Below are 17,412 nucleotides of genomic sequence, written 5' to 3'. Positions count from 1 at the left end.
CATCCTGATATTTGGGGCTTTTTTTAATATGGGCTCCTTTTACCCCCATCCCATGTCCTGATTTTTTCACACTTGCTGTCCGGTCACCCTACAAGTAAGGGACACACAAACTGCACTGACAGAGAAATAGCACCTCATGCACATTGGCTTAGAAATGTTGCTATTGCCTCCTGAGCTGGAATGAGCAGGGATACCACTGATTTGTTCATGTTCTTATAAAGAGGAAGACATCCTGCTGCTGGTCAAATTCCCCCTCACTGTTCTCTTGAGGTGACACTACCTCCTGTGCGGAGACTACCACACACAGCTTACACACCCTGTAAACCAGTGGGGGTAATTAAGTGGTGTAAGCTCTCCGAACAGGGGGATTTCATCCTCTCTGTGCAGCAATTGTGTGATCCTTATGCTTTCAGCCTGCTCTAGGTCCAGCTCTGCAGTGTGACCTTGGCAAGCCACCAGGGGCGGCTCCAGGCCCCAGCACACCAAGTGCGTTCTTGGGGCGGCAAGCCGCAGGGGGTGCTCTGCCGGTCGTCGTGAGGGCAGCAGGCAGGCTGCCTTCAGTGGCTTGCTTGCGGAGGGTCCGCTGGTCCTGCGGCTTCGGCAGACCTCCTGCAGGCAAGCCACCGAAGGCAGCCTGCCTGCTGTGCTTGGGGCGATAAAATGCCTAGAGCCGCCCCTGCAAGCCACCACACTCTTTTGGGTCTCCCTGTCTGTGAAATGGGAATTACACCTGTCAGGCTTGTGGAGGAGGGGGGTGTCACTGTCTCTACAGTGCTTGAAAAGCACTATGGATGTAATAGTTATTTTCAAGAAAGGGCAGATCCTTCGCTAGTGTAAATTTGTGCAGCTCTGTTGATTTCAGTGGAGCTTTGAGTTACACCCAACTGAGCATCTGCCCCAAAGTTAATAAATAAATAAATCCCAGTGATTGTGAGGGAGAAATCTCAGCTTTCAGGCCCCTTGTGGAATTCTTATTTCTGATCAATAGGAAAGGGATCTTGTGTCAGCTGGCTCTGAGGGTGAACAACTGCCTGGCTACAAGAAGCTGTCCAGCTATTGCTAGGTCTTTGCAGTCTATGTGTTCCACTGGCTTAGTCAGGCCATTTTCCCTTGACTCAGAACATCCTGATTGTGCTGTGATAACCTTTCTCCCACCCAACTCTGAGTCACTGCCATTGTGGGAGTTTGGAAATATTGGCCAAACCTTAGGAGAATCTGCTTGTTAATCAAACATCACATAAATTGTTGTGCAATTAAGCAGCCAAGATGAGCGGGGAGCGAACTGGTTTCCTCCACAGATTCCTCTCTTTGCTTCTCTGGAAGGATAGCTGGGCTTTGCAAACAGAGGAATTTTTGGTTTTGATCTTCACTTAGTCACCATCTTTTCAGCTGTAAGGATCAAGTCACTTTCCAAAAGCCATTTACAACTGGTGTGTATGAGGAATTTAGGTTGTCAAGATCAGACAGGAAGAGATTTATTGATACTCCTTGATGGCTTCAAAAAACAGGAAGGAATCTCTCCCTTTTGCAAATGTCACTCAGCTACAAGTAAAGAAGATCACAGTCTGTGGCTGTGCTAGTTAAAGCCAATAATAATGTGACTGCTCTGCCACTGGCTATAATCTGTAGTTCATCTCTTGCAAGATGGAGATTTCCTTGTGATATAGAAACATCTCATACGGATGATTTTATGGGTCCATGTTAGCAGCAGCAGCCGCAGTGTGGGTGACCTGGGTTCAAGTCCCTGATCTGCAGCAGACTTCTTGTGTATGTTGCACAAGTCACTTAGTCTCTCTGTGCCTCAGTGTCCCATCTGTAAGCTGGGATAATAGCACTGTCCTACAATGCAGGGATGTTGTGAGATTAAATGCATTTCAGACTGAGAGGCACAGGGTATGGCTACACTTGCAACCGTAGAGTGCTGCTGTGGGAGCTCTCCCGCAGCAGCACTTTGAAGTGTGGTGTGGTCGCAGCGCCAGCAGTGGGAGAGAGCTCTCCCAGCGCTGCAGGTACTCCACCTCCCCATGGGATTAGCCTGAGTGAGGGAAGTTGCAGCGCTGTAAAGCGTTAGGTAGCCAAGGCCTCAGAAACCTATGCTAATAGGGATGCCTAAGATATGTTGTTATATCCTTTCAGATAACAGTTAAAAGATTTGGTAGCCAATCAATATTTATGCTCTGTTGAATTCCTATGTGGTCTTGGGGTTAGTCCTTAGTGGAGAAAGATTATTGTGAACTAAAAGAACCTTTAAAGATGTTAAGACATTCATTGCATTAGGAACAGTCTTGATGGACAGGTGTCATTGTTAGGTGTTAGGGGAAAGCCCTCCTAACCTGATTGAATGAACAAGGTGATCGTCGAGTCTCCTCTTGCAGAGCCTAGGGAATTACAGCCAAAGGAGGTTGGGATTTATGTTAAAAAAGTGAAGAAGACAAGATCTTGGCAAACACCCAAGAAGTCCAGGTATTTCTGCATATTTCTGGCTGATGCACAGTGCAAGTTCAGTGAAATGAGGCACATCAGTGAAAAATAAACAGCTGTGTAATGATGGAGCAAAATGGATACATTCAGCTGATGGCATTTCCCCGCAAGGAATGTGAGCTGGATCTTGCATTCCTTACTCAGCTAAAACTCTCACTGATTTCCTTCTATGAATCTGTGCCCAATAGATTATAGAGTGTGTGCATGCATACTTCTCTTCATCCATATAATTACTGGCATGGTTTTTGGCTCAGAGAGGTTATATTGGATTTTAGTCAAGACAAAAATGAAAATTAATGTTGCTGTTTGGCAGGTGGCATTTAACACAAAGGAAGATCAATAAATCCAAGGGGGGAAAATGAACCACAGAAGTTTGAAACAACAAAACATTGGGGTTGGGTTTGAGGTCTCTCACCATCCCTAATTTAATGGCAGAAAAAATCAGAACTTGCTGCTTCAGCTGTCACTGATTGGCAGAGTGAGAGTAGCTGCTGTTTACATAACAGGAAGGAAGGTCAGCCTTATGCAGAGGTTGGGAGTTAGACTTTCTGCTGGTAGAAACTGGTGCAGTTTCCTTGAGGTCAATCAATGGAGCCAGGGCCAGCTCTACAGTTCTCGCCACCCCAAGCAGCACACCGAATTGTCGCCGCAGACAGCGGTGGCAGTCCCTGTGCCCTTAGGGCGGCAGGCGCATTTCCACAATGGCAGCAATTCGGCGGCAGCTTCTATGTTTAGCTGAAGCCGCTGTGGACAGCTAAATATAGCAGCTGTTGCCGAATTGCCGCCACTGCAGAAACACACATGCCGCCCTAAAGGCACACGGACTGCCCCCACCGCCGCCGGCGGCAATTCGGCGAGCTGCTGGGGGCAAAACAACAGGGACTGCCGCCCCTTGAAGATTGCTGCCCCAAGCACCAGCTTGGAATGCTGGTGCCTGGAGCCAGCCCTGAATGGAGCTGCTTCAGATTATAGCAGCAGAGAATATGGGCCTGAATCTTTAGAAGCCAGCCTGTTAAACATGCTGGGTGAAATTTCGCAAGACCTTTTTAAAGCTGTTATTTTTTTTCTGATTATGTTACTTCCCAAAAACTTAATGTAACTTCAGCAAAGACAAATGAAGTTGATTCACACAAATATAATTGTATTTTATGCCTTTAGTTAGCCGGGCCCCACCCTTTTGTAATTCACTGTGTTTCTGAAGAGAAACTCCAACTCCTCGCTACAACAGGGATATGTAATTCTTTATTTGCAGTGATGTTCTGTTCTCTTCTGTTGAGATTCTTCTGCTGCAATGCAGCACTTTAATATCTGCTCCCACTGTCCTCGGGAAGAGCTGCTTTGCCAACTGACTTTCTGACATTTCCAACTCAAATGGGCCCTGTCCTCTCTCCTCACAGATGAGGCCATCTCAAAAACCCAGACCAAAATATCCCCCTGGCTTTGTGTCAGGTGTCAAAATTCACATCCGAGTTTTGAGACTTGTGCCCATCTCTAAATGTGATAAATCCCCAACCCTGTGCCTCCACTTTCCCCTTGCCATTCACCCTCTGAATTGACCATTGCAGCCATCTTCATCTTCCACTCCACTCCTACAGAAATCTTCCCTGCAGGTCATATTGTAACCACTCCTCTTTGTGTTGGGGGCTAGAGAGAGGAACTGGAAGTTTGTTTCCGATCTAGGATATGGTACAAAAAGAACTTGGATTGTGTGAAATGTAGGGCAGGGGACTGGACTCGATGACCTCTCGAGGTCCCTTCCAGTCCTAGAGTTTATGAGTCTATGAGTCTATGTACGATTGCGAGGCATTAACTAAAAAGAGTTTGGTCTGTTCTGAAAAATTGAATCATTTGCTTCAATGACTACGATGAAAAGAGCTTATCAGAACTCTGTATGCTAGTGGGGATGCTTTCTAGTTAGAAAGAAATCTTCTGTTCTCTTCCCCACTGCTCCAGTCATTGGTTCCAGATAGGTTCAGCTACTCAAAGGGAGCATGGAAGTCTCTTTGGTTCACAAATGCAGGAGACGTTAAAGCATTTTCTAAAGAAACACCAGGCTCAAAGCCCTTGATTATTCCAAAGGCAGAAAGGCACTTGTATTAAACAAAGTAAAGATGTGGTGCCAGGAAATCCAGTGAGACAGTTACAGCCACTGTTTCCTTAGGTAGCTACTAAATAAAAAACCCCATACTCTTTTGTTCCAAATAACCCAGAAGCTGAAAGAGTGTCTGATGCATCTGGCTCCAGCTGCCTCTTCACTTCTGCAATTTAATCTCATAAGATCCATTATGGCAAACAATTACAGTACCTTAATGAAGACTCGGATGGGAGAAGTGAAGGAAAGAGTCAAGACACACTGAAGAAAGGGAAGCTGCACAGTTTCGTCATTATAACCGAGCTCGGTAATTTAACTGATTCTCCCTCGGCTTCGTCCTGTGGTGCAATCTGCTCAGAACAAAGCAGGCCTGATGTGCCGCCTCGTAGATTCAGATTTAGCCGCAGTGATCTATGCCTGTGGACCACTGAGCTAGAATATTGCAATTCTCTGAACTTAGGTTTGAAACAATCAAGCTTGAAAAAGCAGCAATTGGTTCAGAGCACTTCATTTCATCTGTTCAGTAACGCAGGCCACTGAGACACGGTCACACCACTGCTCTGCTCGCTGCACCTGCTCCCACGTAGTACTGAATCATATTCAATAGCTTGGTCCTCATCCTCAAAAGCCCTTTAGGGATTTGATCTATATGACCTAGGGGACCCCCTCTCCCTGATAATGACCTCCCACTGTAGCTGTGTTCTGCAGGAACCAGGGAACACCCACCTCAACACAAGAACTTTATTAGTGACTGGCTCATAAATCTGGAACTAAGTGCCAGGAGAACTCAAGTTGTTTGTGGACCTCAGAAACTTGACAGCCAAATGCAAAACCCACTTTAGTAGCCTATTCCCAATTACACCCCCACAGAGAGAGAGGAAACCTTCCTGAAAATTAAACAATAAACCAACCCAAAAAATCCAGCCACTTCTGACTGAAGGAGTTAGAGAGAGAGAAATGCACATATGTACGGACACTTCGTAATTTTGAGAAGCACACAAATACAATGGCCATGGGTATCATATAAATACCTAGATGGATAGATTAGTTCTTTCAAACAGGGATATGTGTACCCTTATGGGTACGCAAGCTCTCGTCAGGGAGTACATGAAAAAATCCTGTAATGGTAGACAACACATTTTATTTTGTAAGACTTGGCAATCTAATCACAGGTATATTATGAACCTGTCTCAGATGAGGTACACAGTAGACTCCATTATTTGGAAAGGGGTATGCAGCCTAAAAGTCTGAAAACCAGTGGATTTAGCAACACAAATAGAAGTGACTCTAGCATACTCTAAAACCAGAACACTAATGGTTGCCATATTATTCCAGTCTCAAGAGTCAGTGGTGTTTCAGAGTGGGAAACATTATAATAAGAATTGATCATTCTCCCAAATCACCTGCTAGCCTGAAATCTCTTCTTAATTATAAACCACACTAATGGGACTCCTACAGGAGCCCAATGGGAAATAAACTGGACTATGTGAGCCAAATTTTGAAAAACAGCCGCTAAAACAGCACCTGAAATTTTGCACCTGAAATTTTTCGTCTGGCCTGCAATTAATTTTTGTATGTGTTATCAAGGATTAGTGCATTTATGCATACAATCCTACCCAATTTTCATGTGCAAATCCATCTTTCCACCTTCACAAAAACCAATGGTGAAAACAAGATACCCACTAAACTTGTGGCCACAAAATTATGGGCTCAGTTTTAGATGCCAAAATTATTTGTCATGCTTGAAAACTTGTTTGTTTCTTTTTAACATCCAGCTTCATCTCTCTAGCAGCCCCAGCTGTGCTACTGACTTTGTTATGGGGCATAAATACCCCGTGGGGATTATAGGTGAGATTTTCAAAGGCACAAATGAGTTAGGTGCCTAATCTCCATTGAAAGCCATTGAGCATTAGCCACCTAATTGCTATTTGTGCCTTGGAAATGTCCCCTGTTGTGTCTTTTGCTCATCTATAATAGGAAAAAACCACATGGGCACAGTGGGTCCAAATAACCATATTTACTAAATACACCCAAAAATGTCACACTGAGCTCTGTACTACTCTGGCTTGTTTCCAGCAGCTTCTAAAACAGGGGTGACCAATCTGAGCCTGAGAAGGAGCCAGAATTTACCGATGTACATGGCCAAAGAGCCACGGTAATATGTCAGCAGCCCCTACAACCAGCTCCTGCTTCCAGCACCTCCCGCCCACTGGCAGCTCCACCAGTCAGCACCTCGCCCTCCCTCCCACATCTCCCAATCAGCTGTTTGGGGGGGAGGAGCAAGGGCACTGCAGGCTCAGGGGAGGGGCCAGGAAAGGGTGGAGTGGAGGCAGGGCCTGTGGCAGAGCCAGGGGTTGAACAGTGAACACCCCCCCCCGGCACATTGGAAAGTTGGAACCTGTAGCCCCAGCCCCAGAGTCGATGCCTACACAAGGGGCTGCATATTAACTTCTGAAGAGCCACGTGTGGCTCCAGAGCCATAGGTTTCCCCCTCCTCCCCCCCATTCTAAAACATAGAATACAGTGAGCACTGCTAGGAGGGATCACAGACTACTTAAAGAGACTACCCCATTCCCGTACACAACACACCCTCCAGGAGTATATGTCTATATATATAATATTACCCGTGGGAGGTGGGAAGCAGCCCACGTACATGTTTCAGATTGCTAGTTATACCCTGATCATCTTGCTGACAGGATCAGCTTTGAAGTGGCCTCTCTCCACGATGGTTCAGTAGGAAATAGGTATTTTTAAAACCTCTCCTTGAAATGTCACGCCTTGGTACATTTTCCCAACGGACGCTCGGAGTGCCTGCTCAGTCATTTTCTGACGCTCTACAACAACAGAATCTGCCCACCTGGCATCATTCAGCCCTGACACTTAATTGCTCCCCATTGTCATCTGCCTCTAATATTGGCCTCCCACTCTGCATTTTCAATCCCTCACACTGAATCTTCTCACATCCCCAGCAGCACGATGAAAAGAGTCAGTGAAATCTAAGGCGTACACTAGCCTTAGCTTGAACCAAAACTGATTAGAGGCCCCTAGGTCCCTCTAAAATATGTACAGAACAAACCCTCAAGTGCCCTTTTCCCAGATAGTGCTAAATCCTTTTTTATTTTATAATGTTGGATTGCCCTTCTGCTCCATGTTTTCTTTTTTTCCAAGTCTCTCATTAGGGGGCAAGTGGAAGAGACTCATCTGGCTAAGTGAGAAGGGGCTAAGATAATTTTCCTGAGTAAGATGGTTTAGTCATCTGTCATTACTGAGAAACTCTCTAAAATCTAGTTATAACATAATTACGATGATTGTCAAAATAGATACAGCCTAATAGATAGCCTAGCCCTTTGGGGAACGAGATGTATTCCAGTGATGATGTATCCTTGTAGTGTAAGAAATTAACTGTATATTATGGCTTTGGAAATTTTTGGAGGGAGAGATCTCACTCAGTCACATTTTTAGGATATTTTTATGGTGCAGAGGGCATAAAGCCAGGCTTTTTATATGGAATAAGTGTATGCCTTCAGCAAAGCAATAACTCATTCCATTTATCACACAATATTCCTTTGGCAACATTTGTCTAGCTGATAGTTGCTGAATGTGTAGCCAAGATCTAGCATGGTCTGAGGATGCCTAATGCTCACCACTATATGGATACAATTCTACACATTAGATAAACACTGAACTTGCTAGCAAAAAATGCCATCAGGTAATTCATTCCCTGAAAAATACTCAGGCAAGAACTGCTGGAGGATCAGATTAATTTCTCATTGTGCACGCTACTAGGTAACTTATAGTACATGCAGCAGAGGTTCCCAAATGGGTAGCCAGGGGAATGGGAGTTCTGAATATCCACCAGTGTGTGATATCTTCCTCCACTCCCACCCTTTCCCTTACTTCCTGAATGACAGAGAATGCAGAGCTCAGAAGGGGAACGGCAGTGTGTCAGACCTAATCATTCAGATCAGGGAATATGTCATGGTCTGACTGACCCATTCTGTGCTCCTCTCTTTCCCCTATCACAATGCATAGATGGGGGCCATTAAGTTATGGATTTCACTTCTCCTGCCAGTGATATTATTAAAATCCTTTTGGTGCTTTTCCACTGAGAGATCTGGTATGAACAGCAAGAGTTCCCACCTCACATGGAAAATGTCCAGGGATTCTCACACCTGTGCCATGACGACCTTGGGTAGCTCATTATTAGCTACTTTGAATCTACTTCCCATTCTTTCGGTTTTGTCTCCTAAAATCAGTAGACACAACCTGATTTTAGAAGTTCATATTACACCGTAGGCCAAAGCCCTGAAATGGCTGCCAGCATTAGTTTGTGGCTTCAGGTCATATTAGGGCTTGTCTACATGGGGAGTTATTCTAGTTGACCTATTTCTGATTATCTCCCTGTGTGGATGCTCTTATTCCAGATTAAGAGTGCCTCATTCCAAATTAGCTTAATCCACTTTTACCAGGAATTTAATTTAATTTTAATTTAATTCAAAATAACTCTAATGTAGACCAGTGGTCCTCAAACTAGGCATTGTAAGGCACTCATAGTAAGGCATTCAGGGAAATCCTCGCCAGGCCGGTTTGTTTACCTGCCACATCCACAGGTTCGGCCAATCACAGCTCCCAGTGGCCACGGTTTGCCGTTCCAGGCCAATGGGAGCGGTAGGAAGTGGCACAGGCTGAGGGACATACTAGTCACCACTTCTGCAGCCCCATTGGCCTGGAATGGCGAACCGCGGCCACTGGGAGCTGTGACTGGTCGAACCTGCGGAAGCAGCAGGTAAACAAACCAGCCTGGCCCGCCAGGGGCTTTCCCTGAACAAGTGGTGGCCCTAGTTTGGGAACCACTGGTGTAGACAAACCCTTGGAGTACTCTATGTCTTCACAGCATTCTGGCGTGAGCCTCTGTGACATACCAGGGTCCAATCCAAACTAATGAGTAACCGTGTTCCCCCTGCCCTGCAACTATGAGTGCCTTACAATGCCCTGCTGACATAGTTGCCACCTGGGCCACTCACAAACAGCCTTCCAGCATGCAAGCCACACCCTGGGGGTCTGTGTGTAGCTGCAGTCTGCCAGCCACACTTGGGTTACGCTCTGGCTCTCACCAGCCTGGGTTACTGCAGAGTGACCCCAAAACACTTCCAGTCCCAGATTTCCCCCCATAAATGTATGTGTTGTACTACTCAGCCCTCTCCTGGACAGTACAAAATATTTAAAGGGAATAATATGCCATTTTATTATCATAACTTGTTATTCAGACACTTCAATTTAAACACACTGCATTAGATAAAACAGTAAAACAAGGTTATTTTCTTGTACCCATTTTGATTTTATTGCCTTGTTCCTTGTACTCACTTAAAATCTATCTCTTTGTAGTTAATAAAGATTGAGTGTTTGCTAACACCTGACTTGACAAACTATATCAGATTCAAGCAAAATGTCTCACCAGAGGCTTTCAGCATTCTGACTGATCAAACTCTGTAGGCTGGGACCGCTCCCCCAGAGTCCAACAAATGCTTCCTTTGTCACTTCAGGTGCAGTGAAAGCGATCGGTAGAGAGAGGGGGTGCCTGGGAGGTGTTTTGTCCCTCCTTTCTATAGTTTCAGTCTCCCTTTCAGGCATTAGAAAATAAAGAGTCTATGTGGAGGGAGGTTTCTTGCCAGCTTTTTCTTACTTGTTTGAGGTTTGTTGTTTCCCTTCTTGCTTCATGACTCAGTTTACAACTTAAACGCAAATTAAGCAGAGCACATATTCCTTTGTCTAAGACACACCTTGAGAGTTGAAATGTGTGTTAATATTATATACAGGGAAATATTGTAACTTTGCCTACAGTGTTGCCACACATATTTTATTAGGACAATACTGACCAGCAAATTTGAGTTTTCAAATGACACTTTGCAAGGAATACTTTGTACAAAGATGATTACAATATTGTGGAGGGTGAATACAGGGGTGTATTCCTCCCAGCCTGGGTCAACAGATCAGGGTAGAGGAGCTTGCCCTAGCACTCTAAAATAGTGGTGTAACAATACTGTGAAGTTGTGACTCAGGCCGAAGCTCAGGCTCTGAAGCCGGGGGTGGAACTTCACAGCCTGAGCTCCAGTCCAAGCTGCAACTTTAAAGAGCTGTCTACACCGCTATTTTTAGGCCTAGCATAAGCCCCGCTAACCAGAGTCTTCAACCTGTACTGAAAGGCTCACTCCAAAATGCAGTGTAGACATACCCTATGGTACTTGACAATGGCAGGTCAGGTGTTGAAACCTCAATTTTCATTTAGTGTCAGTGTTATGCCAGTGTCTGGGTAGGTCTGCATCTGGGATCTCTGGATCTAAAAGCATGAGCTTCTATGGCCTGAGCTAAATGTGTTAACTGAGGCTGTAAAAGGGCTCATCAAACTTGTATATGTAGCCCAGCCACCACTAGGTGGAGACACTGAGTGGCTGTGGGTTACATCACCCCCAGTGAAGAATAGACAATATCAGGGACATTTCGACCAATGCCAATCATTGGACAGGAAGTTACATATTTCTTCCCATAGAGCAATAAAGTTTTAAGCAATTTCTCTCTCTCAAAATGTATAAATATTTAACATAGTACAAGTGAAACAGACTATAACTGCACAAATACATTCTGGGGGCTGGGCAAAAACAGCATGATCTTTTTGCAAAATTAAATTCCAGGACAGAGTCAAATTGTGCTTTTCTGACATTTTTGTGACTTTATTGTTTTTGCATAAAATATGCATAATTGTTTTCATTTTTGCATGTTTTGGGGCCAAATTGCTCTGTATCAGAATAAAATTTGAATATTGAAAACGGGTTTTTTTTCTTATAATAGGACCATTTTTTGTTTTAAAATGGTACTGGAGCTGAGCAAAAAAAAAAACAAAAAACAACCAACATAAAACTTGGCCACTTTTGCAACACATAGCAACAAACCCTCGCTCTTCAATTTTGAGATTTTTGTGGTTTTGTGCCCATATTTCATATATTCGCTACCCCTGACTATTTAAGACAAAACCAGGCTAAACTATCCAAAAGAGGATTGTCATTGCATAGCGCCTAAAGCATCCCTGTCATCTTCTGTCATAACATCCCAGGAATGTCAGCATGCAGGATATTTACAAAAATGCTCTCAGCTTCGCAGCAGTTTGCTGCTCCTTCTTGTTGGTTTCCTTACTAGCAACCCCTGTAGAGTACTGGACCCTCTGATCTTCTTGTCTCTCGAAGAAGGAAGCAGAGATTTTTCGGCCGCAAACGTTGTGCGTAGGTTTCTAGCAATATCATGGCATAGATGATGCAATAGAGCATTCGACAGCAAGGACCCACAAAGTGTTGGGGGGCTGGCCGTTTCATTGTGCAATCAGCAGAGATGAAGGTCAGATTCTGCTGGTAAGTTCTTTCAGAGTTCACAATGGGTTGTTCTCCAGAGATGACTCCATTGAAAATTTTCCCAATAAAGGGCAGAGTGTTTATTTTGGCCTGAAACAAACAAAATAAAAGATTCAAGGGAAAGATATAAAAAAAAACCCACAATATGACAAATACAAAAATAGCAACTTGCAATTTAAGAATCACAAATGTGAGTAGGTTTCAGGCTGTGACTGAGAGTGATAATACGCTTACATGGGTATATGCTGCTTAGCACAATGTGGTAGGATCCTGACTGAGGTCTTAGCTGCTGCCATAGTAGCAGTAAACTGTTTGAGGTGATAAGATTCATAAAAAAAATTAAACTCTTCTAGCAAAGAATGGCATCTGCAGTCACATTCTTTAGCATGAAGGTTAAATAGTTTCTCTATCCACAGGTTTCTGGCTATAAATTGCTTGCCAGTGGTGGCTAGGAAGAAATGTAGACTTGCCCAGTTAAGTGTGTGATGGGAGGATTACACCTGCCTCTGGAGCATCCCAAAAAAGCAAAGAGATGGAGGAATAATTAAAATAGGAAAGCTAAAAAACAAGAAAAAATGAAAATAGATTGAGGGATAAAAAATATATTGAAACTGGAGAGGGTTTGGGGAGTGGGGAGCAGTTCCAATGAGAATTCTGTTGAGAGCCAAGGGTCATGCTCTTGGCCTGTATGATTGTACAAGTGTCTAACACACTCTGGGCATTGTATAAATAATAAATCATAGTTCCTATGAACCCAGTGCTAACCACTCTCTGAGACAGAACACTGGACTACATGAACCATTGATCTACTCTGCTTTGGTGACTCCCACATTCCTAAATGGTAGATCCCCACAATTATCACCATGTTAATGTCTCCTGGTAAAACTCTCCCCGCTGTCATACGCGTGGGTCTGTGGAGGTATGATTCAGTCAGTGCGATCACAACTCCGGGAAGAGGTGGGAAGGGTCCAATTCCTCTTTCTAATAAACTGCCCTTTCTTCCTGTCACCAAGAGCCCACTTGTCCCAGACTAGAGGCAGGATGCAGAGGGCGCAGGGTGGCATTCCAGCACCTCATTTCACTGCAGGGTATCCGTGATGCTGTCTAAGGGCTAGATTGTATCTTTACAGTCGGAATCACAGTTTGCTCCCTGGTCCCCTCCTTGCTACTGTTTTATACACATTGGCCCCCAGAGCATTTGGTGGGAGAGGAACTAAGGCTCTGCCCATTCCGTGCCCCCCACTCACCCATTCCTTGTCCACCTGCACAGGAGTGGGGTTACTGAACCCAGAGAGACTGTTTTCCCTCCTTCCCTGCTCTCTGACTCACAATGCAGGTAGCCTTGCACATAGGGGGACCAGACGTCCCAATATTATCAGGCTCTGTCTTGCTATCTGGTCATCCTACTTGTCCAGAGGAGAGTAAAGAGGTGCAAAGTGCTTGCCTGACTCTCCCTTACTGGCATGAGGGCAAGAGATGCTCCTGCCCTGAATGACTGACGCCACATGATTGATTCTCTTGGATTTCTTCACCCCTCCACCTCGTCCTACCCCAGAATCCCCAAAAAGACCCTTAAGGGCAACCCCTACAAGAACATATGCTTTAAAAGAGAAAGTTTTCATCCTCACATCATTGCTTGACCAGTGACTTCCTCACTTGCCCTATGGGGTTAACACAAACTCTGGGCTAGTTTTGTCCTTTATTTGTTAATGCAGCACATGGGATTCAGCAGTGATCCCTACAATGGGAGTGGTTGTACTACAGACCCTGCTCTTTCAGGTTGTTGGCTGGCTTCAGCTGCCATTCAGCTAGTGGGAGTGGAGGGCACGGGAGAGATCCCAATGTGGCCTTATATAACTATATGTGCTGGAGGCAGGCCGTGAGAGTACACATGTCCCTGTCCTGCCTCCATTCTATCTGTGCAGTTGGCAATAGAACAGCTCAGGCAAATGTCGCTTTGGCTGGTGAGAAAAGCTTGGCAGTCCTTTATTTAAAAGCCCAAGCTAGGGATTCTGCTACTTACATCATATTTAATGTTGAGCGTTATGGGCACTGTGGGAAACTGAGCCACCTCATTCATTGCTGTATCTGCCAAGTGGAAGGTGATGTAGTCCGTTGCTATGATCACCGCTGTCACCATCAGGACCAAAGAGGGGAGCATCATGCGCACCAGGCACAGCATCATTTCCTCCCGGGACAGCTTCAAGCCTGTGGATCTGATCAGTTTTTTCGGTAAGCTGGTCAGCAGATGGGCTGCTTTCTTGTCCACAGCCCAGACCTTCAGCTTTTTGGTGATGTAAATATTGTCAAATCGGAGGTTGGTGAGATAGCTTTTCAAATACCAAGCGGACTCAAAAAGGAGATAGAACAGGAAGAAGCCAGCAGCCACCCTGTTGGCTACCAGCAATGCCTGTTTGACCAGCAATTCGACAGCAGAGATATCATCATTGATCTTCTGACTAGCAATGAGCATTTGCTCCCTCACCCAGGAATGACTGTGATCCACAGCATACTGAAAATGTCCATTCCTGGGCATCAGAAAGTTATCTGCCATTTTGTCAGTGACTTCTTTGACTTGGTGACCAAACTGCATGGAAGCTTTTCCCAATAGGATTGTTGAGGTCAAAAGGCTTTCTGAGTAATTCTTGCAAATGCATTTAATAACCTGCACTATGGTTTTAATGTTGTCCATGATGTTTGGTATGGTATTAACTGCCACAATCATGAAGCAGGTGGACAAGAGCAGCCTCCGGCCTTGTTTAGTGCCCAATGTCGGTATGATTATGGTGAACATGCAGCGGACGGGATGCACCAAAAAGAGGATCAGTAGAAGTAGCAGACTGAAGGAAATAGCAATTGCAGAGGAGAGGTGAAATGGATACTCTAGCGAGGAGAACAGCCAGTTATAGAGGAGGCCACCTGTCAGCACAGCAATGCAGCAGCACTGAAGAAATAAAGTCAGGAGCTCACTGCAGCTTGAAGGCACCGGCTTTGAGTAGGCAGACCATGCATCTAACATGACTTCTTGTATCTTTGGAAACAGATTGCCCTGGCAATAGCTCCAGACTCTTGACCTATATCAAGAAAAAGCAACTCTGTATTTAGCAGAGTCACTATAGAAATGCATTGGTACGAGCCAAAAGTTTATGTCATAACAGCGACTATCAGATGAAGCAGAGTGACCTCCACCAAGCTATGAAAGCTGCTCCTTATGCACTATAAAGTTACTAATAGAAATGGGACAAGAAGAAAGCACTGTCCAACTATTGTAATGTCTTTTCCTTATTTTTCCTGGGCATTATAATACATAAGGTTGATCTCTTTTGAGGTGGCTACTAGCAGATGGCGTCTTTGGGGGATGATGCATTAAGAGATCTTTTTTGTGTGCTTCCTTCCCTGAACACATCTTGTCTCTCACTTCTGTTCCTCTGTACTGGCTTTGCTGAACTACGTGTGTGGGACTGGGTAGAATTTCCTTCAAATCATGTGGAACAGGCAATTTTTAGGTATTTCTTGAAAGTTCTAAATTAATAATTGAAGGTCAGTTGCTCAAATGTCATATTGAATAACATTAAGCTCTTGTGGCATGGATAATCTTTTTGTTCTGAGTATGTGCAGCATCTTGCACTGTGGGACCTAGGCAGTACGATAATACAAATAATAATAGCTATAATAATATCAACCCTACAGTTATTATGATTAATAGAAATAGCTTACACTCCACCAGGAGTAGATATTTGACCCTGGTATAGAGAAGGCAGACTGGGAGCTTCTGTTCTCTCTGTCTCATAACACAAGAACAAGGGGACATTCAATGAAATTAAAAGGGAGGAAATTGCAAACAGGTAAAAGGAAATACTGTTTCACACAACATGAACTCCTTGCCACAGGAAGCTAGTAAGATTAAGAATTTTAAAAGATTCCTAAAAAGGATGATTGGACATTTCTATGGATATTAGGACTATTTTGAGTTATAATAGTTAATGATGATAAACATTTGAGAAGGGATATTAAACCTTCATGCTTCAGGTTTTAAGTCAATCACTAACCATTAGAAATCAGGATGTCCCACATCTCTATTGTCTCACATCTGCCTGCTGTGGGATTCTTACACTCTCCCCTGAAGCATCTGGTGCTGACCACTACTGCAGATAGGATATTGGGCTAGGTGGACCTTGGATCTGATCCAGTCTGGCAATGTCTGTCTTCCTATGACTCAAACCAAATCAGAGCATCCACCGTTATTCTTTGGGGGAGAACATAGAAAAAAGCAATTCTGGAACAATTGTTCCTTGGATTTTCCACAGATAAAATGTCAGTTTCTTAGGCACAGAGAGTGAGATGCAGAGGAAAGTGAATTCTACATACCCAGCTTCGGGAAGAGGCCTCGTGCTCGCTTGTAAGGGCTTCATGCTTCAAGAAAGTTTCTTGCCACTTAATCCACTCAGAAAGAAACCTCAAGTACAGCTCCCAAAAGGCACAGACAGATAAACTAGGAAAAGTGACCAGCTGGGACTAGAGAGGTAGATTTCAATGGATGGACATTTTAAGAGCCCCAGATAGCAATCACACTATCAGATGCAAAACAAGTTTAGTCTGTCTCTCTTGAGGAACCTCTGCTGGATTCTAAACTGCTTGTCTAAAAGGCACACAGGGCATTGCACAAGTTTGCCCACAGAAAGCAGAAGTGTCAGTTCTCTGAAAAGAACCAAGCAGGTGTCATCGATCTTGAGTCTGTGGTAGAGCTGTTCACTCTGAATCATGTTTGTTCCTGAATGTAAGCCCTTTGATTCCGGTTAGTGAATTGCTCATCAGCTGATCGTCATTTCCTTCCAATATACTTGATATTCAAAAAGGTTTGCAAGAGAGGTTGGGCAGATCATTTTCAGCCTCGGGGACTGCTTGCATTGACCATTTGCAATTTGCATTGTTTCTGTTGCTTGATTGGATAAATTAAGCTGAATAACACGATTTATTTATCATGGACATTTTCAGCCAAATAATAATTGGTGCTAAAATTCACAACGTTTTCAGGATCGGTGAACATTTTTATAAAGCCCTAGTGACCCAACCAAATAATGGCCCCGTGAATCATATGTAGGAAACTGAGCCTCAGTGCTTTGATTCCTGAAATTATTCCCCAGTCAGTATATTACTATACTGCAACTCTGAGATACCCCCTTAGAAGCCTGAAAGTACCATTTATCCCATGCCAATTAATTGCTCTCTTTGGCTCCTTTTCCTCTTGCTAATTACTCTTGTTCCTGACAACACCTGCTTGGAGGGATCCCCCCATCTCATCTTAGGATGTCAGGTGGTTTTGCCTTAGCTAGGGTAGGCACTAGCATGCAGAATCTCACCCCCCTGCCACACAGAATGCTGCCTATCCCTCACTTTCCATCAGCCGCTAACATTTACAAAGATGGGTTTATTATGGCC

At 44.3% G+C, this 17,412-nt stretch overlaps 1 protein-coding gene across 1 annotated transcript; it reads right to left on the bottom strand.

Annotated features, from left to right (window-relative positions):
* Positions 1 to 9,910: 9,910 nt before the first annotated feature.
* OCSTAMP (osteoclast stimulatory transmembrane protein) lies at positions 9,911 to 16,663 on the bottom strand. The gene is given in 4 exon segments (XM_030533320.1): positions 9,911 to 11,834; positions 11,836 to 12,063; positions 13,997 to 15,047; positions 16,342 to 16,663. Coding segments are annotated over 4 exon segments (1,455 nt in total). The 5' UTR covers positions 16,386 to 16,663; the 3' UTR covers positions 9,911 to 11,702.
* Between the last annotated feature and the right edge of the window lie 749 nt (positions 16,664 to 17,412).

This window comes from Gopherus evgoodei, chromosome 14 (assembly GCF_007399415.2).
Source record: "Gopherus evgoodei ecotype Sinaloan lineage chromosome 14, rGopEvg1_v1.p, whole genome shotgun sequence".
NCBI classification, from domain to species: Eukaryota; Metazoa; Chordata; order Testudines; family Testudinidae; genus Gopherus; species Gopherus evgoodei.
The sequence above is the reverse complement of the archived record's forward strand: the minus strand, read 5'-3'. Positions and strand labels throughout refer to the sequence as shown.